This window comes from Pseudorca crassidens, chromosome 10 (genome assembly GCF_039906515.1).
Source record: "Pseudorca crassidens isolate mPseCra1 chromosome 10, mPseCra1.hap1, whole genome shotgun sequence".
Taxonomy (NCBI): Eukaryota; Metazoa; Chordata; class Mammalia; order Artiodactyla; family Delphinidae; genus Pseudorca; species Pseudorca crassidens.
Genome location: NC_090305.1, coordinates 70,468,136 through 70,493,269, shown reverse-complemented (window position 1 = coordinate 70,493,269; position 25,134 = coordinate 70,468,136). Strand labels below are relative to the sequence as shown.

The window sequence follows — 25,134 nt, the reverse complement described above, 5'->3', positions numbered from 1 at the left end:
TGCTAAGCACTTCATATGAGAATAAATGAGGTAACCTCACAACCACCCTATTAGGCAGCATTATCATCATTATCTCACTGCATTTCAAGATGAGAAAACAAGTTTAAAAATTGCCCAAGTTAAACAGCAAGTATCAGAGCCAGGATTATATATCAAGTCCTCACTATTAAGGAAACGTTAATTTTTATCAGGGTAGAAAATGGCAAGGTAATGGTGTTTAAGAAAAAAATATTCTTATTAGTTAGAGACACATACTCAGTGACAAAGTCTGAGATTTAGCTTTAAAATATGCCAATAACAGCAAAAAAAGGTGGGAAGGACAATTGAAAGAAAAAATTGGGGAAATATTGGTCACTATTGAAATTGAGTGATGGGTCCATGGGGTTCATTATACTATACTCCCTGCTGTTGTATGTTTGAAATTTTCCATAATAAAAAGTCCACTCATATGCAGCTTCCCTCCCTGCAAAGATGGTAGGGAATGGGGAATTAGTCAAAACAAGGGAGAACAAACATCAAGAAAAAAATTTTTGTCTGGGCAACAAGGAATTCACTCAGAGATAGTATTCAGGAGAAAAACAGGACCAGAAGCCAGACCACAAAGGATTAAGAGATATAGATAAAGCAAGTAGTGAGGAAATGGCAGTAAAACTGCATTTTAGATAAAAGGGACAGGAAGGAGAGGGCTAGGATGGCATGAGAGGTCAAGTTACATGGTTCTACCTTGTATGTAGGTAAAAACAAAAAGGGGAGGGAGGGAGGATAGGAAGATGCTAGAAAGAAGATAACTGAGTAATCAATTAATTGATCAATCAATCTATATATGAAACAAAAACATGAAAAGATGCTCATCACTTACATTTAAGGAAATGTAAATAAAAGTTATCTAGGTTTTAATTGTCAAAGATTAAACTTATTGACAATGTTCAGTGTTAGAGGAGAAATATAAATTGATATAATCTTTCAAAAGTTATGTGACAGGGCTTCCCTGGTGGCGCGGTGGTTGAGAGTCCGCCTGCCGATGCAGGGGACACGGGCTGGTCCGGGAAGATCCCACATGCCGCGGAGCGGCTGGGCCTGTGAGCCATGGCCTGCGCGCCGGGAGCCTGTGCTCCGCAACAGGAGAGGCCACAACAGTGAGAGGCCCACATACCGCAAAAAAAAAAAAAAAAAAAAAAAAGTTATGTGATAATATCTAGTAAAATTTTAAACATGCATAACTTTTGACACAGAAACTCCACTTGTAGGAATTTATCCTAAGAAGTATACAGAGTACAGAAAATACGAAGATATATTTACAAGGATGCTTGTAACTGCAGAGAAAAAGAAACAAATGGCTATCACCAGGGGACTAGGAAAATTGATAGAAATTAACTACGTAACTATTAAAAGATAGATATGTGTCTGAAACATGGGAAAATGCCCAAAATAAAGGCATTACATGAAGACAGAAAGCAAATTATAGAAAAGTAGATATACTGTTATTCCATTTCTGTAAAAAGGAATTACTTTATCTCACACACATACAGAAGCACAAATACATCCATGTCAGCATACACGGTGGAAAAAAGTGTGGATATATATAAACCAAATTCATGATAGTGGTTAACATTGAGACATGGGATTATGGGTTCCTTTCCTTATTTAAAAATGCCTCCGGGGAGGGGGAAGGGTAAACTGAAAAAACTTTAAAAAAATAAATAAAATAAAATAAAAATGCCTTAATTTTACTGTGCTCATATATTACTTGCATAATCAGGAAAAAAGTCAAGGAATTTCCAAAAGCAAGAGTAATGAAAGTGCCATAATAGAAAGGAAAGGGGAAAAAATTAGTGAGCACAAGCCCTAAAGTGAAGTCACAGGTCAAAAATGAGGCAGACAGAGAGCAGGTCTAGGGCCTGAGGGAAAAACAGCCTTGCAAAACGTGCAAGCAGCTGCTGTGGGAACTGGGACCCTGAGAATGCAGCACAAGAGCACCCGGAGGGGCAGAGGCAGCTCAACTGAAGTGAGGCAGTGGGAACTGCTGACAACCAAAGCAGCCCATTTTCCTGACTCCCCAGAAACACTGGGCAGCCTAGGGGCAGCGAAAGAAGCCAGGGGAGAGAATTCAGGGTTGGCAACTGGCAGAGTGCAAAGGTTCAAGCAGGTTCTCAGACCTGGGGAGGGCAGCAATGTAACTGTGGACCATGGCAAACCAGCATCCAAACTAAGGTGGGAGGTGGGTGAAACAGTAGAGAAGAGAAAGGTAGAGAGATAGGGTGGGGGAAGACAGTGAGAGTGGATGGCACAATGAGAACAAAGAGACTAAGCTCAATCCAGAATCACACTTAAAGGATTCTTTCCCAAATTTCCATTTTTCTTCCAATTTCTAAACATCATCACATTAGGAGGAAGATCCCAATTTGTGTCACTGGGCTTCAAGGGCAAAAACTCTCCACCTGGTTTTGGGTGTTTCTCATAACCCGTAAGGGATCTGTGAGGAAGGTGGAGGCTCCATCTAGGTTCCCCCCACACCCAGCTCTTGCAGAGTTACTAGGCTGCTGTTAATAGAGCAGAAGCTCTACTCCCTGTGTGGCACTACCTTCTTTGTGTGTATCCTCTACTGGCCAGAAGCCTGGAATAAGGAGTGACTGTCACCCCCAAACCGAAGCCCTAACAATATCTCATGAGGACGTTAAAAAAGGCCCTAAACTTAGAAAACCTGGCATCAAGTCCCACCTTTTTTTCTTATTGTCTTTGTGAACTTGAAAGCAAGCCACTTCACCTCTTTGTGTTTGCTTCTTCGTCTATAAAATGGGGATATCTGCCTAACAGTGTTGCTGGGAGGATGTAGTAAAGTAAAATGTACATCAAAGTGTTTTATGAAACAATAATATCATACATATGAAAGGTATACGTATACTTATCATAGTAAAGCAAACATTTTTCAATTCTACCTATATATCACTTTCATCAATGGTGCTATAAAACCATAAATGGGTGCTAGCACCTTCAATGTGCCTATGCTGGCTGAAATTGTCCATGTTTTTATTGCTTTTAACCTATATAACAATTTTCTTCACAAGATTTCAACACTGCTCACAAATTTCTTCAATTTAACAGTTGCTTGCCACATTTAAAGTGCCTTATGCTTTGTCTCAGTTTTCCTTTTTATCTCATGTCAATTTTTATCTTTAACTACAGTTACTTTTCATGCTTCCCTTTTCTTCAGTCTGTTATGTTTGTCACCTACATGAAAGAATAACCGCATTAGGTAGGCTTCAATAGAGTTCCTTATACCTGGACAGTGGGATTCCTATGTGGTCTGATCAACCATGAAAATTAATTCAAAGTAATTTAGGTAGTATATTCTCAAGTTATTTTACCACTAAGAAGAACCAAGAGGGTGATTAAATGAATTGGCACAATTCCATTACTTCTAGGTTAATAACTCAGAACACAGAGCTTCCTAACAAAGAACTAATATATCAATTTCAGTGTTAGTACAGTATTAGGCTGAACAAAGGACTAATACAGATAATTTCATAATCACTGAGTTCAAATTCCTAAATAAAGTTTGGGCAAATGATCTTATATCCTGAATATGGCCACACTGAGCTCAGCTGGATCTTCAAAAAGTCCATCAGCTGACAAAAGTCACAACATCCTAGTGTTAAATCCATTACCTACACCCAGGCTGGAAGTAGCTGTCTAGAGACCTTGCAGCCCAAACTGACTAGTCACTGTTCTTCACACGAGGACAAATTGCTCAGAGCAGTAAATGGCCAGTGGAAGATCTAGATAATACCCATAAAGAACTGTCACATTCTCTTCCAAGGGAAACTTTTGCCAAGACCCAAAGAGAGCAAGTAATAGCTCCCCAGCATCAAAACCATAAACATATGGAATAAGCAACACATTTTCACAGCAAAATTACGTATTATGTATTTTAGCAACCTGGAAATACAAAGGCAGAAGCACTGCTTCAGCCAGGGTCTGAGGCACCCATGAAATCAGAACTCTCATCACATCATCAGCTCCACAAGGAATGATTTCATGATATTTTACATGCAGAGGTCATTCATTTCTTCACTAAACATTTATTGAGTAGCTACTTCTGTATCAGAAATGTTTAGATACTGGGATATAGAGTTAAACAAGACGAGGTCCTGCCCTCACGTAGGTCACAACATAGGCACAGAAAACACACAAAAATACCCAAAGTTAAGAGTACAGTGATTATGAAAGAAGCTTTCACAGATTGCAATGCCATACAAAGGAAAGGCATTCAGCCTAATCTGGGAAGAATCAAGGAAGAGTTTTAAGTGATGGTGCCTGAATTCCTAGTAAATTCAAGCCTAAGAGTCAAACAAGCACTAGAACAGGAGGAAAATTAGTAGGAGAAATAGCCTGAGAATGCTGGGACATTCAAGGAGCTCACTATAACTGGAGCCTAAAGTGACAGAGGAGGGCTTCCCTGGTGACGCAGTGGTTGAGAGTCCGCCTGCCGATGCAGGGGACACGGGTTCGTGCCCCGGTCCGGGAAGATCCCACATGCCGTGGAGCAGCTGGGCCCGTGAGCCATGGCCACTGAGCCTGCGCATCCGGAGCCTGTGCTCCGCAACGGGAGAGGTCACAACAGTGAGAGGCCCGCGTACTGTACAAAAAAAAAAATAAAAAAATAAAGTGACAGAGGAATTGTGGCAGAAGAGGACTAGAAAGGAAGATACCAAAGAGGCCAGGTCATAAAGGTCTTTGTGAGATGTTGAAGTAGAGATATATCAGGATCTAGATGTTCGTGTATTTTGAGGCCAGGGGAGTATTATTTACTTTTAACTGAAGTTAAAGACCACCCCAAATGGAGGGGGAATTTGACTATGGAAGACTGGAAGAGATTTAGGGCCAGTTATTTTGAATCATTTCTGTCTGGCTCATACTTATTTTTCTCTCTACTTTTTTTTCCCCCTCTCACAGGGAAAAAATAAAACTGAACAATTCTATAACAAAGCCTGTGAACCTTCTGTTCATCAAAAACATTTCTGAACAGAGTGCTAGATTCTATCAAACTAGCCCAAATTAGAGAAAGACGACAAATCTCTCCAGCATCTGGAGCCTTCCAGGCAAAAAGACCAAAGTCAGGTATATGATGCCAACAGAAGAAAGCTAGAGAAATATTCTGATCAGGGGCCACACAGAATATGCTGCCTGGCATACTCCAGCACTCTGTCACTGGGGATGCCCACTGTTCCCAAAACAAGGACATGCCAAACAGTTACCTCCTGGCTTCTGCATAGAAACTGCCAGGAAAAAACCTACCAGTGCCAGGAATGACCTTGGACTTTATAGTGTTGACTCCCGGCCACCAGTACTGGATAAAGACTACCTCAACAATTCTCTCACCTGTCCAGGGTGCCAACAGGTGTAGACAGAAGGCTGCCTTCCTCACCAGACAAGGAAACTGAACCTCTCATCCATGCATAGCACCCAGCCACACGCCTATTACTAATACTACTGAGAACAGTAACTCCCACATAATGATATACACAACCTACTACTAACAGCAAGCACTGACCACCCATTAAGCACCAGGCCCTCATCTCCAGTCCTCACTACAACCTGCAGAGGTTATTTTAACCCCATTTCACAGACTGAAAAAAATTAAATTAAAAAACAAGGCTCAGAAAGGTTAACAGCTTACGCAGGTCAAAAAGCAAGCAAGAGGTAGAGATGGGATGACCCCAAAGATCATGCTCTTTCCATTGTACTAGACACCTCAGAATCTTTCCAAAGAAATCAAACACTCTAAGCTTTCTTTCCAAGAGTTTCTGAGGTTATCCATCTGACTAAGAGGTAGTCAAAACATTTTTCAGCAGTCAGTTTGCCTTCAAAGCAACAAAATAAAGTTTTCATTTTATTTGATCAAGTGAATATTCCAGATGGAAAAATGAAAGAGACTTCAAAGAATTTATTTATTATCTAAGTGTCTTGATTTTAAACCTCTTCATTTATTTTTGGCCAAAATACATACAGAGAAATAGAGAATAGAGCAAAGGACAGAAGTTCATTTAACTAGATAGGAATGGAGATTAACAATTAAAGCAAAAAAGCATTCAAATATAATTTATGCAGTAATAATTAAGAGGCAAGGAATTTCAAACAGGCTGAGCCTTACCTCAATCTTATTCCTCCTGTTCTAGGAGACAGCACTCCAAGACATCAGCAGACACTCCCAGCCTACATACAGTGAACCAGACAAAGGGAGTAAGCAACGCCTTCATGCTCCCAAAACCACAGTGGGAAGGAAAGTGTGATGGCTTCCTGGGGAACCTAAGCACATATACAGTATTTGTAAATCATAGCTCATCAAGACACACACAGCAACAAAATGTTTACCTTGTGGCTTGTCTACAGGCATACTTAAAGTTAACAGGTGTATGTAAATAAAACAAAGCAAAAACAACCCCATACCATTGTGAACTTTTCCCATGGAAATATATGAGGATAATCAATTGTCACTAGTCAAAATCAATACTTTTTAAAAACTTTATTCAATGGTTTTACTGATTAAAAGCTTGATATGCCTGAATCACTTCTTCCTTCATAGACCTATAGCCACTTCTGAAATATGAACTATTACTATTAAAACATGAAAAACATCACCATTGTAGAGGTGCCCAACACAGTGCCTGGCATAATTCAATAGATATTGGTTTATGAAAGAATGAGTTACTTAAGATAGAAAACTTAAGAGAAAGACACAGACAGAAATAATACAGTGCAAGGGAAATATATGATTTTTTAAAGATTAAGGGGAAAAACAATCCCCAGAACCACCAGTACAACTACAAATAGTCAGAATTACCTCACATCTCACCCGAAAATTTATACTCTAATATACTCCAATGAGGCAATACAACTCCTAACACTCTAAACAAACTCTGAAAGTGCAATGATTCTGACACTTTTTTTTCATATGAGATTTGATATCTCATCTATAGACAACACACCAACTTTTGCCTGAATACTACATAGAGAGAGCTCTGGTGCACAGATGCAGGCCTCAGCTATTTGGAGTTTGCACATTGCCTTTCAATGATACAGATGAGACACAGTGTACAGACCAGACAGACAACACTTCTAGTGAAGATAATGTCCTGGGAGAGTTAAAATGACGGTCACTAAGATTTAACAGATTTAACGTAATGACTTCACGGTAGTAGGAGAAAATGAAGTTTAGGGATATAAAGAACTTTTAACAACATAAACTGTTAGAGTTTTCACATCCCTCTCTAGAGTTGCATACATTAAACAATGACACATAAATTAGTGAAAAGAGGCTCTTAATGTAGATTTAGAATTGGACTGAAAAATCCCTAGAATTTATATATATTATACTGTCTAAGTTTGTCTATCATCATAAACAACAGCCATAGTGCTGAAAAGAAAGTATGAGTCACAATTCAAAAACAAAGGAGAAAATAAATGAACAGAGGAAAGCTTTGGATCCAAATACCACAAAGAAATTCTTTACTTAAAACACTGTCAATGACAGCTACCATTCTGACTTGGAGTAAGAAGGAATGGTCCACACTGTCTTCTATTCAGGAAGAAACTCAATTCAGCCCCCAAACGCTCCTTCCAGCACCATCTACCTCAGTGCCCAGCCACCAACACAGTCAGCCACATCCACTAGCAAGGGACAGGAATTCTAAGATCTGAGTCACCCCTCCCCCTCAGTAAGAGGTCATTCTCTATCAGAAAGCCCACTCTGCAAAGGCCCCTTGTTCGTCTCACAGGCTGCTACCACCATGGCCCACAAAAAGCTAATTCTCCAACTTCAGCAGCCTACCAACCCTACTCTATACTCTCCAATTCACAACTCCGGCTTCACCCTAACTCCAAGGTAGCCAACACTACTCACCGAGACATTCTTGCGACAAGTTCCCTACCTGAGAACCACTCAACTCCAGAATGCTGGGCCCTGGAGAATCCAGCCCTTTGCTCAACTCCCCTGTGCCCAGCTGAGCTCCTGCCTTTCCAGGAACTAATCACCGATTACCTCAGAGAAGCTAAATACTCAATACTCTTTCTCCCCAGTCTGATCCCAGTCTGCCAAGTTCACGGACCTGGGGGCGTGGAGGGGTTGGGGAGGAGGGCAGGGAGAGACGCATCTCGATTCGCCTTAGGGACCAGGCACATCAAGGCCCCTAGAATTCCAAACGCATCCTCCCCCCAATCCACCCGCTATGGCCAGCCTCCAGGGCGTCTGCATCAGGCGCTAAGAGCGCACGCCTCTAGAGTTAAGTCTCCGTGCCCCTATAACTCCCTTTCCCGGCTACAAAAATTCTAAATACCAAGCCAACACGGCCCCGGGTGGAGGCGAAGACCCCCGCCAAGCCTCCGGCCACTGGAGTTCCCTAGGTCGGATCCAGCGCCCCAAGGCCTGGGCTGCCGGGACCCGCTTGCTGACCCAGGCCGCTGAGCGCCAGGGGCCCGGGCCGCGTCTCCACTCCGCCCCCATTGTTGCGGGTCCCGGCGGCCCGAGCAGGGAGCCGGGGGCCGGCACCCGCACTCACCTCCCGCGCCGCGGCTCCGGGCCGCGCCGGGCCGGGCAGGGCCGAGTGGCCGAGCGTTCCTCTGCGCCCGCCTTGGCAGTGCCTGCGGCAGCGGCGTCTGGGGTGGAGGGAAGCAGCCGGCCAGGCCCGGGCGCCGCGGGCTGGCTCCGGCTGAGCGTCGGTCTTCTCCTGCGGCGGCGCTCGCAGCCTCCGCTGGCGGTCCGCGCCAGAAAGCGTCCCCCTCTCGGCCCGCGCGCCCGGCCGCCCGGACGGGAACATGCGCCGCCGACAGGAAAGTTCCGCTGAGAGCCTAGCGGAGGCCGCTGTTGACCCGCGCCGGGTGGACAGCGATTCCTCCTCCCTCTACAGAGCCGTCTATGCTACAGATAACTTTTTTCAGGCATGAATGAGGCACGGAAATCTCAGGCCGGAAACCTAGGAATGGTTTTAGTGGTGGGTCCGACAGAATGGGTTTGCACCCCGCTAGCCACCAGAGAGGCACGTTGACCAGTCAGTGCTTCAATTGAGCCTCGGTTCCTCCTCATCCTCACCGGGGGATAACCCTGGAGGCTTGTTAGGATTGGATGAGATGATGGAAGTGCCTGGTGCGGAGATATGGGGCTCAACACTGGGGATCGGTCATTGCTGATGCTGCCAATGATGACTGCTACTACTGCTATCGCCTCCTACAGAGGTTAGGCGCAGCTCTCAGGGACCCCTGAAATTGATGCGCACCATGTAACTCTAGGTTTTACCCCCTCCCGTCCGGTTTCCTGTTAACTGAAGCTGGAAAAAAAGTGGAGACAAGAAAGGGCTTTCCTGATCACTGACACTCAGGGGGAAGTTAAGGATGCAGGTTCTCCTCCCTCAAGTTGGGAATTACTGCCATGTGGGCTCCAGTTAACGAGAAGAGTGAACTGTGTCAGCTTTCTTCACTACAGCCCCAGGTTCCCTTCCTCCTCCTCCTCCTTATCCCAAGAAGTGAACATTGACGAGATGATGAAAAAATTCTGAAAGTGGGTTCTGTTTTCCTCATAAAATCAAGAGGATAAAAAAATCGTTTCTCAGACTTCCCTGGTGGCTCAGTGGTTAAGAATCCGCCTGCCAATGCAGGGGACACGGGTTCGATCCCTGTTACGGGAAGATCCCACATGCCTCAGAGCAACTAAGCCTGTGCGCCACAACTACTGAGCCTGCTCTCTAGAGCCCGCGAGCCACAACTACTGAGCCAGCGTGCCACAACTACTGAAGCCCACGTGCCTAGAGCCCGTGCTCCGCAGCAAGAGAAGCTACCACAATGAGAAGCCCGCGCCCCGCAACAAAGAGTAGCGCTACCCCGCTCGCCGCAACTAGAGAAAGCCCGCAGGCAGCAAAGGAGACCCAATGCAGACAAAAATAAGTTAATTAATGAATTTTTAAAATCCTTTCTCCTTCCCACTTCCTTTTTCTTCTGGGCCTTCACACCTCTAGATATCAGTTATTTTTTGGAACAAATTAAGTTACACAAATACAAGTGTGTGTTCCCAAACTATCCATGGGAATTTAGATCTGCAGAAGGTGCTCCAAAAGTATCACAGCTTTCACATGTCCTTAGATTTTCCATTCTCACTTAGCCCCTTGGCTTTTGAGACTCAGGAAATTTTACCTTGATACCTTTCTCCCTTGTCTGAAGAGACTTTCCAGAAAAGCTCTGAGATCAGTCACTTGAACCTAAATTAAATTTTGTCACTGTGTCACACATGTATACACATGGATTTCCATTTACATTATCCTCTGGAAGGAAAGGGCTCAGCTGGCTAAAGACATTTCGGTAACCATTTGGAAACAGCAGGTTCATAGATAGAAAGCAGCATGCTCAAAACCTCTGGAGGCTCTCTGCTCCCTCAAGTAAGGGAACTTCATCCTATGATCTTAAAGGACAAAGGATGCCTCAAAAGCTGGTTCACTTTTCTCAGAATCCTGAGATCACCTGAGGTCCGACCCCTCCCTGCTCCACATTTTCACCAGTTGGCCTCTTAGCTTGGACTACCCATGTGACACATAAAGCAGATTTGGTCTCAAGTGTCGAAGTAGGTTCAGGTGAGAGTCCTAAAGATGACCAAAGTGAGGAGAAAGAGACCAGTGAAGCTGGGCAGAAACTTGAGAGAGCAGTCTTATTGTTTATCTCCCTCCTCTCTCCCAAAAGACCCAATACACAACTATCAGAGACACCCACACTTATCTGCCTCCTCTGTTACTGAGGTTGAGCAACAAGGGCCAGGGCTGGCTCCCCTGATGATGGAAGCCTCCCAAGATGCCATTGCCCTTCTGTGACATCACTGCTTCCTTGCCCTCTGGGAGCTTCTCTGATAACTTGAATGATGTTATGCCCTCACAATCACCTTTGGGAATCATGCTACCCCCCAATTCACTAGTAGGAAAGTGGGTTATATTAGGGAGGAATCCTTAGAGTGATTTACATGCATAGCTGCCTATTGATGGCTCTGCCTTCAAGTGCGGTTTAAAAATCTGGGGTCTTCCTGCTGGGATTAGAGAAGACTCACCAGTGACTTGTTAATCAGAAACTATAGCTCGGCCTTCTTCATCACTGTGAACCCACACCTGGAAAAACACCCTCTTCCTTTCACCTGTTTAACCTCCTCCTCATTCCATGAAAACCAGCCCAGTCCTTCTTCCACCAGCCACATTTCCAACCCACTCCCACTTCTGGATGTCAAAAAACATGATCACTCTGAACCAGGTTCCAAGGTGACAGATAGTTGTTTCACTTTCTTTGACAGCCATCCTATTCTTTATTTTTTAATTTTTGGCTGCGTTGCGTCTTTGTTGCTGCGTGCAGGCTTTCTCTAGTTGTTACGAGCAGGGGCTACTCTTCCTTGCGGTGCACGGGCTTCTCATTGCAGTGGCTTCTCTAGTTGTGGAGCACGGGCTCTAGCCATGCGGGCTTCAGTAGTTGTAGTGCACACACTCAGTAGTTGTGACTCGCAGACTCCAGAGCACAGGCTCAGTAGTTGTGGTGCATAGGTTTAGTTGCTCCACAGCATGTGAGATCTTCCCTGACCAGAGCTCAAACCCGTGTCCCCTGCATTGGCAGGCAGATTCGTAACCACTGCACCACCAGGGAAGCCCGGCCATCCTATTCTTGGGATGTTTTTTAAATTTCACCTTGTACACTGCTTCTCTTATACTAGATTATAATCTCTGGGAGGGTTGAAAAAAAAATCCACCCCAGCATCTATTGAAGACCTGACAAAGCTGCTGCATCATAAAATTCCCCATTCAGCAATTACCTATTGGGTACCTACCTTGTACCAGGCACTGTGCTGGATGCTGGGGAATACTAATAAGACGTGCCAAGCATAAATGTAAGCATTTTAGAGCTATTAATGCATTTGATCCTCACATCGACATAATGAGGCATGTGTAAGTGTCACCCCACTTCAAAGATGGAAAAACTGAAGCTGGGACATAACGGGTGGGGTTTGAGTACAGGACACTCTTATAACCATGCACTGAAGTGAAGAACTATACTCAAAGTTGAGCTTGGAGTACTCTGGTCTGTAAAGTGAAACTAATAAAAACCCATCCCATCTGGATGTTCATTCAGACATTTGTTGTCCCCGAACTGTATTTCAGATGCTAATCTAGCACTGAACAAGAGATTACAGGTCTCTGCCCTAAAGTAGCTTACCTTCTAAATAGGGGAGACAAATAGTAAAAAATAATTTCAAATTGTAATAAGTGCTGAAAAGAACATAAAACCAGAGACCTGTATGGGAGAGAGGCTGTCTAGAGAGGGAAGAATTGGGTAAGACCACCCTGATGAGGCGACCTGTGAGCTGAAATCTGAATGCCAAGAATGCTAGAGAGAAGCATGTGAAGACTCAGGGAAGGACAATTCTAGGCAGAAGGACCAGAGCTCAGGAGAAGCATAAGGTTGGGTAAGAACCACCAGATGACTGCTCTGGAGAGTGGAAAAGTAGCCTGTAGCTCTGCTCCCAGATTTCATGGTCTTGAAGGGATCAATTTCAGGGGTGGTCCTGGGAGGGTGTGAAGGATACTGCTGATCAACTTCTAGGGAAGCAGCACAGATTTACTGTAGTACCTGATAAATGACCATGTACATTTGCCAAGACAATAGACAGATGTCATAGAAACAGATGCTTTTAAAAATTTCTACAGAGAATAATTCCATTCTCTCCAAGAAAAAGAAAGACATCCAAACTGAAAAAGAAATAAAATTATTTCTGTTCACAGATGATATGATCTTATATGTAGAAAACTCTAAAGAGTCCACACCAAAAAATTAAAAAAAGTGATAACTAATAAATGAATTCAGCAAAGTTGCAGGATACAAAACCCACACACAAAAATCAGTTATGTATTCATACACTAACACTGAACAATATGAAAAGAAATTAAGAAAACAATTCCACTTACACTAGCATCAAAAAGAATAAAATACTTGGTAATAAACTTAAAGAGAGAAAAAACTAGTACACACACACACAAAAAAAACTCTAAAGTGTTGCTAAAAGAAATTAAAGATACAAATAAGCAGAAAGTCATTCTGTGCTCATGGATTTTTAGTACTACCCAAAGCAATATACAAATTTAATGCAGTCCCTATCAAATCCCAACATTTTTTGCAGAAATATAAAAATCCATCACAAAGTTTGTACGGAATCTCAAGGGACGCTGTATAGCTAAAACTGTCTTGAAAAAAAAAAAAAGCTGATTTAAAAACTTACTACACAAAACTACAGTAATCAAAACAGTATGGTACTGGCATAAAGACAGTCATGGAATAGTATAGAGTCCAGAAATAAACTCTCACATATAGTCAAATGATTTTTTAAAATAAATTTATTTATTTATTTTGGGCTGAGTTGGGTCTTTGTTGCTGTGTGCAGGCTTTCTCTAGCTGTGGCGAGTAGGGGCTACTGTTCATTGCTATGGGCAGGCTTCTCATTGCAGTGGCTTCTCTTGTTGTGGAGCATGGGCTCTAGGCTCACGGGTTCAGCAGTTGTGGCTCACGGGCTCTAGAGTGCAGGCTCAGTACTTGTGGCACATGGGCTTTGTTGCTCCATGGCATGTGGGATCTTCCCGGACCAGGGCTCGAACCCATGTTCCCTGTGTTGGCAGGCAGATTCTTAACAACTGTGCGCCCAGGGAAGCCCTAGTCAAATGATTTTTGATAAGGATGCCAAGATCATTCAGTGGGGGAAAGGACAGTCTTTTCAACAAATGATGCTGGGAAAACTGGATATCCACATCCAAAAGAATGAAATTAGACCCTTTCCTTACACTATATACAAAAATTAGATCAAAGTGGATCAAAGACCTAATGTAAAATCTAAAACTGTAAAACTCTTAGAAGAAAACAAAGGGGAAAAGCTTCATGATTTTGGATTTGGCAATGATTTCTTGGATATGACACCAAAGGCACAGACAACAAAAGAAAAAATAGACAAATTGGACTTCACGAAACACCACTGTACATCAAAAGTCACTATCAACAAAGTGAAAAGGCAACCCATGGAATGGAAGTAATATTTGCAAATCATGTATCTGATAAGGAATTGATATCCAGAATATATAAAGAACTCCTACAATTCAACAACAACAAAAACAAGCAAGGCACTTCAAAAATGGGCAAAGAACTTGAAGAAGATATACAAAGGAGATATACAAATGGTCAATAAGCACATAGAAAGATGCTTAACATCACTAATCATTTGGAAAATGCAAATCAAAACCACAATGATACACCACTTCATACCCATTAGGACAGCTATTATAAAATAATAATGTAAAAAAAAAACCCCAGAAAGTTACTAGCGTTAGTGAGGATATGGGGAAATTGGAACCCTTGTGTGTTGCTGACGGGAATGTAAAATGGCACAGCCACAGTGGAAAACTAATGGTTTCTCAAAAAGTTAAACATAGGATTACAAAATGATCCAGAAATTTCACTTCTAGGTATATACCCCAAATAATTGAAACTATGGACTCAGACAGATACTTGTATGCCAGTGTTCATTGTAGCATTATTCACAATAGCCAAAAGGTGGAAAAAACCCAAGTGTTCATCAACAGATGAATGGATAAACAAAATGTGTTATATCCATACAGTGAAATGGTATTTACCCATACAAAGGAAAGAAATACTGATACATACTACAACATATTGAAAACAATATGCTAAGCGAAAGAAGCCAGAAACAAAAGGTCACATATTGTATGATTCCATTTATATGAAATATTCAGAACAGGCAAATCCATAGAGACAGAGGGCAGATTGGTGGTTGCCAGGAGCTAAAAGGGGTGGGGGGGAGAACAATGGAGAATAAGTAATTAATGGGTATGAGGTTTCATTTTGGGGTGACGAAAATGTTTTGAAATTAGATATGTGATTTCATAACATTGTGAATGTACTAAATGCCACTGTGTTGTTTATTTTATTGAAATATAGTTGACTACAATGTTGTGTTAATTTCTGCTGTACAGCAAAGTGATTCAGTTATACATATATGTATATATATATATGTATATATATATATATACATACATTCTTTTTAAGTAGTTCACTTAAAATGGTTAATTTTTTGTTACATGAATTTTACCTCAATTTAAAAGAAACTAGGGACTTCTCTGGTGGCGCAGTGGTTAAGAATCCATCTGCCAATTCAGGGGACACGAGTTCGATCCCTGGTCTGGGAAGATCCCACACGCCGCAGAGCAACTAAGCCCATGCGCCACAACTACTGAGCCTGCACTCTAGAGCCCGCTAGACACAGCTACTGAGCCCACGTGCCGCAACTACTGAAGGCCACGTGCCTAGAGCCCGTGCTCTGCAACGAGAGAAGCTACCGCAATGAGAAGTCTGCACACCAGGACTTCCCTGGTGGTGCAGTGGTTAAGAATCCGTCTGCTAATGCAGGGGACACGGGTTCGGGTCCGGGGAAGGGAAGATCCCACATGCCTCGGAGCAACTAAGCCTGTGCACCACAACTACTGAGCCCACGTGCCACAACTACTGAAGCCTGCACGCCTAGAGCCCGTGCTCTGCAACAAGAGAAGCCACCACAATGAGAAGCCCGCGCACCGCATGGAAGAGTTAGCCCCCGCTCGCCACAACTAGAGAAAGCCCGCACACAGCAACGAAGGAAAAATAATGAATAAATTTTTTAAAAACAAGCCCGCACACTGCAACGAAGAGTAGCTCCTGCTCGCCAGAACTAGAGAAAGCTGGCGCGCAGCAATTAAGACCCAACACAGTCAAAAATAAATAAATAAATTTTTAAAAAAGATTAAAAAAAATAAATAAATAAAAGAAACTAAAGCTCAAAGAGGTTGAGTTACATGAGATCTCATAGCTGGTAACTGGTGGAGTTAGAATTTGAACACAGATCTAAGAATATATACATTCACAGATCTAAGAATGTATATATATATATATATATATATATATATATATACTCACGTTGCACAGTGAGAAGACAAAGTGTTTACTAATCTATAGGTAAATGACTGTTATGCTGGTGCTTTTCTGAGAGTAGGTTCCAACAAGGGAGAAGGGATGATGCCTTCCAAGTAGTAGGTGATCAATACACATTTTTCTGAATAGGGTGGGAAGAATGGTCCCCACTTACAGACTCCGAGGTCTGTAGAGACCTTGGAAGTATCTGGGAGGGGCTGAAACTTCCTCTAAGCAGTGAGGGGTTCTTCCTTAGGGTTGGTGGTAGGGAGGCAGAGGCAGCTCCTCTCACATTCTGTATGACCTTGGACAAATCACTTAACCTCCCTGAGATGGGTTCTTCATCTGTAAAATGGGAATAACATGCTTGCAATGGTGAGAAAGAAATGAGAAAAATGGCTATAAACAAACTTTCAAAGTGCTAAACGTATGTGCAGGTTTATTTAGTTCAGAGAAATTTTGGCCAACATCTTTGCTGTTTTAAGTCAATTCCACCATCTCCTTCTAGAGGAATTATTAGCTCTTACTTCTACATGAGATCGGCTGGGATTCCCCAGACTCAGCTGCACTTTTGCAATTATCTTGGTGATAGCACCTACCTCATGCTTATTGGAATTGTGTTTGACTCTTCCAGATGGGACCAGATTGGTCCATCTCAGTAGCCTCAAAGTCTGGTACAGGAGTGGGTTCCATGAACATGTATTGAACAGAATATTAAGAGTTGTCCACAGCCCTCATTTGCCATGAGGGGATTCAGTTTCAATTAAAACAAAACAAAACAAAACAAAACCCTGGGGATTTGTTATAGAAAGATGAAAAGCACACAGGCCCTGAGGCTCCTGGAGGATACAGACACACAAACATAATTATAATACTGTCTTTTTTTTTAATTACCATATATATTTTTTAAATTAATTAATTAATTAAGTTTTGGCTGCATTGGGTCTTTGTTGCTGCGCGCGGGCTTGCTCTAGTTGTGGCAAGCGGGGTAGCGCTACTCTTCATTGTGGTGTGCGGGCTTCTCATTGTGGTGGCTTCTCTTGTTGTGGAGCACAGGCTCTAGGCGTGTGGGCTCAGTAGTTGTGGCTCATGGGCTCTAGAGAGCAGGCTCAGTAGTTGTGGCGCACGGGCCTGGTTGCTCCGCGGTATGTGGGATATTCCCAGACCAGGGTTCGAACCCGTGTCCCTTGCATTGGCAGACGGATTCTTAACCACTGCACCACCAGGGAAGCCCTATAGTACACTCTTAACTCCTGTGAGAACCAACTATCAGCAGAGGTTCAAAGGAGGAAACATTTTGTTCGACATTCCAGGAGTCTAATCTCCCCTTCAGCTACTTCTTACACATTTCTAGGCCTAACTCTATTCCCATAACATCACTCAATGTATTGTTCATCACTGGGTGCTCAGTAACATGTGGTTGCACCAATTCAGGCCTCAGGGCCACCATTCCCTCTTGCTCAACCTCTACTCCCAGTTAGTAAACTTACTCTGCTTAAGGCCTGGCCCAAAGTCACCTCCTCTGTGATGCCTCCATGAACCTGAAGGCCAGTCCTTTCTTTGGGCTTTCTTGGCACTTCATTCCACAAATGCTTATTAGGTCATTCTGTTTCAGCCCTGTAGACAGAGTTATACAACTTGACCTCTGCCCTAAGAGCTTGTGCCCACTGGGGGAGGCAGACCAATAGAAGGCAGTTACACCACTGCAAAAGGGAAACACAGGGTAAATACCCTAAGGGTCGCAGGAGACACCTTTGGTGTCTACTAAGCCATTACTCCCCTTTCCAAAACCACCCACCCACTCAGGAATGAGGCTCATAGAGTATGTTTGTACTATGCGTCAATTCCCTAGCAGTAGCTGATTGGCCCAGGGAGAATACCTAATTACAATTGGATTTTATGGCCCCAGAACTTGGAGTCAAGTTTCAAAGATGCAGAGAGCTATGAAGTAAACAGTCAGAGGGCACTGGGCTGAGAGTCCCAAAGGAGAAAGGGAAGAAAGGACCAGGGTTCCCGGCTGTGGAGTCCAAAAAATACCCACCTCCTTTCTCTCCTTACAATCAGATCCTTGTTTTGCTTAAAGGAGCTTCAGGGGCTTTGGATATCATCACAACAGCCCTAATTCAGACAGGATTGGCCAGGCAGGCTCCCAACCTAGATTGGGGTGAAAGGAGGGAGGGAATAGGCAAGCTAGATCAGGAGCAGAAGTGGGAGTTGGGTGAAAGATGGATAAGAGGATTCTGAGTAGGGGGAACAGGATAGGTAAAGGCCAAGAGGAGGGAAATGCATGAGTAAGATACAAAGAAACAAGGCTAGAAATATGACCAGGGGTAGGGTCACACAGGCTCTTGTAAGTCACATTAAAAGTTTAAGACATGCTTAGGTGGAAGGCTGTGGGCTTCCTGGGAGAGCTAACTCACCCCTGTGTCTTTTCTTTCTCTTGCTCCAAGAAGAGCCCTGTCTGCACTTTGCTACCTCTTGGAGTCTCCAGAGGACACATAGGTGGAGAAGGTTGTGTGAGGAGAGTTATTTGTTTTTTTCTGTGCTTTCCTTCTATCCAGAACTTCTCCTCTTCCTGTGAGGCCACTCTTGGCTGTTCCATGAGCTTTCTCAGAAACAGGTATAAACAGTCTTGAGTCTCTCTTCTGTCCTCCTGGCCGGCCTTTTGTATTCCACCCTTTCTCATGTCTGCACTGCATGGATGAGACCCTGGCTGTTTTTCTGCTCTGTTCTGGCTCTCCATGGAGCTTTGGGCCTGAGCTTTCGTGAGTTCTCTCCCCTCAGTTTCCTCCTGCCACCAGCTCTTTGTGAGTGACTGAAACCGTTTTCTTAAATGTGACTCTCCAAGAGGAGAAACCTCTGGCTTTACCCATATGAAACTTGAAAGCACTTTAAATAAGGTGCCACCCCCAAACTTTAAGGGAGTTAAACTAATTTTTTAAAAAGATTCGATGTCTTGTTCATTCTCCTGATGTAGCTATTGACATACACTTCACACTGGAGTGTCTGAAATTGTGGTGGTCCTAATTTATAGGATTTCTTAATTAAAATGTCTGCTGAATAAATTTGGTTTTTGTTTTGGAAAAAAGAAAAATTTAAGACAACTTACATTTGAAATTGCACCACAGGTGGAGGTTGGGAATCACACCTGGGGGTAACAGAACCTCTACAACGGTCCAAGCAGGAGACGTTGGTGAACTAAACTGAAGAGGGGGGTACAAATGGACAAATGGAGTCAGAGATGTTTAGGAAATGGCATCTCAGGTCTTGGTAACTGAAAATGGGGTTAAGAGAAGGGAGGAGTCAAGGTTGACACCTGCCTACCCGGGGATGCCTTTTATGGAGAGGGGAACTTACCTGAGAAGCAGAGCTAGAGGGGGTGTGGTTGTTTAGAGTCTCATTGCTCAAACCATGACCAGAACAAACAGCCTGGCCTCCCTGGGAGCTTTTGATAAATGCAGATGCTCAGGTCCCAACCCAACCTACCACAATAAAGTTCAAGAGGCTCTCACTGATTCAGTGCCTGATGAGTTGTCAGTGCTGGTCCCTTTGCTTGTCTTATGCCTCGTTCTTTACCCAGTTTAATCTTTCAGGGACCACTGGAATTTTAAGCCCTTCAGCACCAAAATTTGTAAATGGAGTTCCTTGGGTTTCAGGGGTCTGTGAAGACTGAATGTGTATGCAGACTCTGATATGTATGGACAGTTTTCTGGGGAAAGGACCCACAGCAAGGTAAGGACCTAGAAGATAGAGAACAGAAAAATAGAGAAAGTCAATGAAATGAAAAGTTGGTTCTTTGAGAGATCAATAAGACTGACAAACCTTTAGCTAGACTGACCAAGAAAAAAAATATTCTAGTTATTAAAATCAGAAATGAAAGTGGGAGTCTGCTCTGAGGGTTCTGAGCCAACAGCTTCTTTGCGGGAAGAAAAGAAGCCTCGTTTGAGAGAAGATGGAGGGCCGGAACAGCGCCATCTCCGCCGGCGTGTGCAGGGCCCTTTTCATTGGGTACTGCATTTACTTCGACCGCAGGAGACGGAGTGACCCCAACTTCAAGAACAGGCTTCGAGAACGAAGAAAGAAACAGAAGCTTGCCAAAGAGAGAGCTGGACTTTCCAAGTTACCTGACCTTAAAGATGCTGAAGCCGTTCCGAAATTCTTCCTTGAAGAAATACAGCTTTGTGAAGAGCTACTAGCTCAAGGTGAATATGAGAAGAGTGTGGACCATTTGACAAATGCAATTGCTGCGTGTGGACAGCCACAGTAGTTACTGCAAGTGTGGCAGCAAACTCTTCCACCACCAGTGTTCCAGAGGCTTCTGACTAAGCTCCCAACAATTAGTCAGAGAATTGTAAGTGCTCAGAGCTTGGCTGAAGATGATGTGGAATGAGAAACAAATGTCAACATAATAATCTCAATTTAAAAATATTTTTAAAATCTTAACTTGGAAGATGATCAGCTCTGGGGGAGTAAGGGCAAATAAGCTTGTTATGGACTGTCCTCCACTGAAATTTACCAAAGTTAATTTTTACTTTGCGTAGATCCATTTGTCTGTTTTATTTATTTTTCCCAGTGAAAAGTGTATTTTGATAGAGGTTTTCATTTTATAAATACACTATCAGTTACTGAAATATGGATTTTATTTATTCCTAAAACGTGCAATTAGAATGTACATATAAAACATCACATTACTTACATTAAAAATACCCAGTTGGGCTTCCCTGGTGGCGCAGAGGTTGAGAGTCTGCCTGCTGATGCAGGGGACACGGGTTCGTGCCCCGGTCTGGGAAGATCCCACATGCCGCGGAGCGGCTGGTCCCGTGAGCCATGGCTGCTGAGCCTGTGCTCCGCAACGGGAGAGGCCACAACAGTGAGAGGCCCGCGTACCACACAAAAAACAAAACAAAAAACAAACAAAAAAAAACCCCAGTGCTCAGTTTTGAAAGATAGGCCAAAAAAAGTGTAGAAGAACACTGAAGAATGTATTTTTTTTTTAAGCTAGTACAGTTCGCTATACATCAGAAAATTGGATGGAAACTTGATTGTGTATTAACTGAGCATTAAAATCTTAAGAGATTCTTTCTTGCCATTTAATATCTTACATATGTATAATGTGCTGCTATGCTATAATAACAACTTCACCCCCACTTTTGAACTGTTTTGTTTAAATCAGTGGGCCTAATGTGTTCCGGATATTTATCTCCTTGTATTTTAGATATGTGTAGTTGCAAATAGCACCAGGAATTAGATCTGTATACATCCTTAATCTAGCTGAGTAAGCTTCGCCAGTTAATGTCTGCCCTCATTTATAAAACGAGGGAATTGGTCTGCTAATTCAGCTTCTAATTCCTTTAGTTCTGTTTAGCATTTTCATATCCCTTTTTCTGAGGGATATTATCTGTTTGGGCAACCCGTTGCATTTTTTAATACTCTGAATTTTGCATGCTTGCCTGACTTAGCATTTCTGAATTGATTTTTTTTATTTTTTAAGGTATAACTTGTGTTGATTTTCACTTAAATCATGGTACTGTCACTACTTTTGTAAATTAATCTGAAATTTAACTTTCAAGGTAACTGGGACAATATGCTTGTAAAAGTGTGTGTTCCCCTTTGCTTTTATCATCAGTGTACCTCCTTAATCCCCTTCCAGCCTGATTCACTTATCTTGTTATGAGAATAAGGTGTAACTTTGTGGCTGAAGACTTGCAAAGAATGAAGATAATTCTCAAAATAGTGACATTATCTGCAGCCACAGATTTAGTATCAGACCCGAGAATAAAGATCTTTGGTACTTAAAAAAGAAAAAAGAAATGAAAGTGGGAATATTACTACCGATTCTATAGAAATAAAAAGGATTGTAAGAGATTACTACGAATAATTATATGCCAACAACTTGGATAACCTAGATGAAATGGATACATTCCTTAGAAACATAAAACCTACCAAGACTAAATAATGAAGAAATAGAAAATCTGAATAGACCTATAACTAGTAAGGAGATTGAATCAGTCATCAAAAATCTCCAGCAAAGAAAAGCCCTGGACCTGATGGTTTCGCTGGTGAATTCTACCAAACACTTAAAGAAGAACTAATACCAATCCTTCTTAAACTTTTCCAAAAAATTGAAGAGGCAGGAACACCTGCTAACTCATTCTATGAGGCCCTGATACAAAAGCCAGATAAAGACACTACAAGAAAACTGCATACCACTATCCCTTATAAACACTGATGTAAAAATCCTCTACAAAATACTAGCAAACTAAATTTAGCAGCGTATTGAGAGGATTACACACCACAACCGAGTGCAATTTCTTCCTGGAATGCAAGGATGTTTCATCATTCTAAAATCGATCAATGTAACACTGCACATTAATGGAATGAAGGGGGGAAAGCACATGATCATCTCAATTGATGCAGAAAAGGCATTTGACAAAATTCAACACCTTTTCATGATTAAAATGTTCAACAAACTAGGAACAGATGGAAACTACTTCAACATAATAAAAAACATAAATGAAAAACCCACAGCAAAAATACTCAATGGTGAAAATCTGAAAGCTTTTCTTCTAACAACAGAAACAGGTCAATGATGGCTGCTTTTGCCACTTCAGTATTGAAATTGATAACCAGAGCAATTCGGCAAGAAAAATAAATTAAAGGCATCCAGATTGGAAAGGAAGAAGTAAAGTAATCTGTTTGCAGATGGTAGGACCTTATGTGATAAACACTAAAGATTCCACACAAAAAACTGTCAGAACTAATAAATGAATTCAGAAAATTAGATACAAACTCAATACACAACTGCGTATTTCTATATGCTAGCAATGAAATAAACAAGAATAAGAAATGTTGGCAAGGATGTGGAGAAACTGCAATCCTTGTGCACTGTTGGTGGGAATGTAAAATGGTACTGCTACTATGGAACACAGTATAGCAGTTGCTCAAAAAATTAAAAATGGAATTATCATATGATTCAGCAGTTCCACTGCTGAGTATGTACCCAAAAGAAGTAAAAGCAGATATTTACACATCCATGTTCATAGCAGCATTATTTACAATAGATAAAATGTGGAAGCAACCCAAGTATCCATCAACAGCTAGACAGATAAACAAAAAATGGTATTTAGATATACTGGAATACTATTCAACTTTACAAAGGAAGGAAATCCTGACATATGCTACAGCATGAATGAAACTTGAGGACATTATGCTAAGTGAAATAAGCCAGTCACAGAAAGACAAACACTGTATGATTCTACTTTATGAAGTATCTAGTCAAATTCATAGAACAGAAAAGTAGAATGGTGGTTGCCAGGAGGTGGGGGGAGTAGAGAATGGGGAGGTATTGTTTAACAGGTATAGAGTTTCAGTTTTGCAAGTTGAAAAGACTTAAGGTTATGGAGACAGATGGTGGTGATGGTTACACGTTATGAATGTATTTAATACCACTTAACTGTACACTTGTAATGGTTAAGATGGTCAATTTTATGTTGTGTATACTTTATCACAATTTTAAAATGAAAAAAAAGAGCTAAGATCCACTAGGATCCAGAAAAAAATGTTCCATAGTTGGATGTGGGGCTTACAAACACAACACTGGGGAACTCAATATTGTTTAAGATCAAAGTAACATCTTTTTCCTATAAAAAGCATTCATTTGCTTTGTAAGCATATTTGGGAGTTAAGAAACATAAGTCTGGACTTTCAAGAGCTACATGTCAACTGTCCTGGATTCTCTAACCTCTTAAGCAGCCTTTGGGGGTCCCAGAACATGTTCATTGTAGCCTTTGTCACATTGTAAGGCTTTTTGTGTGGCTGTCTCTCCTAAGAGCCTATGAACATGAGGCAGGACCCTGTTTCCTGCCCAGCACATGATGCTCAATGAATAAATGAAGGAATGAGCAAACGAGTGAGCAGCAGGAGAGAGAGATGCATCTGCAGTTCTAAGGAGGCCGAGGGAAATCAGAGTTTGGGTTCTTCCTGTGGTTCCCTTCATCTGTTTCTCTTAACCTCCTTTGCAGCCTATTTCTCATACCACCTGCAGGAGGCCTTCCCAGATTGTGCCCAGCTACCACACTGAAGGTCTGGACCTCCAGGAGAGTTCCTCCTCCTCATCTGCCCTTCACCTGGAGGAGGCAGCAGGCAAGGGCTTCACAAAGGGAGGCATGAGCTGCCTAAAAAGGATGTGGTAGGCCAGGGGGAATCAGGCTTTCTGCTCCAGCACCTCCAACCCCAGGCCCTCTAAGAGGGGGAACTGGCATGCTTCCTCATCCCTCCTCAGGGCAGGTGTCCCAACACCTGGTGGAGGCCACTGGGCTGCTCCAGCCCCTCTGGGAAGAACATGTTGTTCTCCAAGGTGGCATCTTCGTGAGGCTGCTGAAGGGCACGGTTGAGTGCCACAGGCCAAGAAGTCCCTGGTGTGTTGGCTGAATGCTCACCTCCTGTGTCTCCTTTCCTAATGGATGAGAAAACAGCTCTGTTCTCTTTGTCCTTAGAGCTGAGCAGCCTTGCACTAGTCAACTTCTCTGAGCCATAGTTTACTTATCTGTCAAAATGGAGCATGATGCCTACCTCATAGGACTGATGAGGGAAAGCTTCAAAGGGCTGAGCATAGGACCTTGCACAAAGTAGGTGCTCAGTACCTGTCAGGAGTCTGGACTGAGTGTAAACTTCAGCCCCAACAGAGGTTAGAAACTGTCCCCAGAGGCCTGGCTGTTGCATCACCAGTTAAACCATGTGATTGAGCTAGTGACAAAGGCTTTGGTGCCTCAGCATCCTGAGATAAAGGATGGGAAGGGCCTGTTTCTCCCATCTTCCTCCCATGAGTGGCACCTGAGAGGGAACCACGGGACGGAGATGGCTTTAGAATAAAACACGAAAGCCAACACATATTGAGCAATCACCGGGGTCAGGCTAAGCCCTTTATGTCCATTAGATCATGTAATCCTTGCAAACACCACGAGGAGGGTACTATTCTCTGCATTTGTCAGTCTTACTTTTATTTATTTATGTTTGTTTATAAATAGACTCTTTTTAGAGCTGTTTTAGGTTCATAGCAAAATTGAGCAGAAAGTAGAGTTCCCTAAAACCCCCTTTCCCGACACATGCACAGCCTCCCTG

At 42.6% G+C, this 25,134-nt stretch overlaps 2 protein-coding genes across 7 annotated transcripts in view; one reads left to right on the top strand and one right to left on the bottom strand.

Annotated features, from left to right (window-relative positions):
• The window catches only part of RAD54L2 (RAD54 like 2), a 94,009-nt gene extending 85,267 nt beyond the window's left edge, over positions 1–8,742 (bottom strand). For 3 of the 6 annotated variants that reach the window (XM_067754598.1, XM_067754597.1, XM_067754596.1), the window contains exons 1-2: positions 8,556–8,741; positions 6,152–6,306 (exon numbers count right to left, since the gene is read on the bottom strand). The gene's annotated coding sequence lies outside the window, so the exon portion shown is untranslated. Of the gene's footprint in view, positions 1–6,151; positions 6,307–8,555 lie in introns of all 6 variants that reach the window. The other 3 variants (XM_067754601.1, XM_067754600.1, XM_067754599.1) reach the window with 3 other exon arrangements.
• Positions 8,743–19,956: 11,214 nt separating this feature from the next.
• LOC137233110 (mitochondrial import receptor subunit TOM20 homolog) lies at positions 19,957–20,713 on the top strand. Its single transcript, XM_067755871.1, has one exon. It carries the CDS (start codon positions 19,967–19,969, stop codon positions 20,279–20,281), a length of 315 nt encoding a protein of 104 aa, XP_067611972.1. The 5' UTR covers positions 19,957–19,966; the 3' UTR covers positions 20,282–20,713.
• The last annotated feature ends 4,421 nt before the right edge of the window (positions 20,714–25,134 follow it).

Bases quoted from the DNA above. Each gene is read 5' to 3' on its own strand.
- LOC137233110 (XM_067755871.1), top strand. From the start codon at position 19,967: ATGGAGGGCCGGAACAGCGCCATCTCCGCCGGCGTGTGCAGGGCCCTT.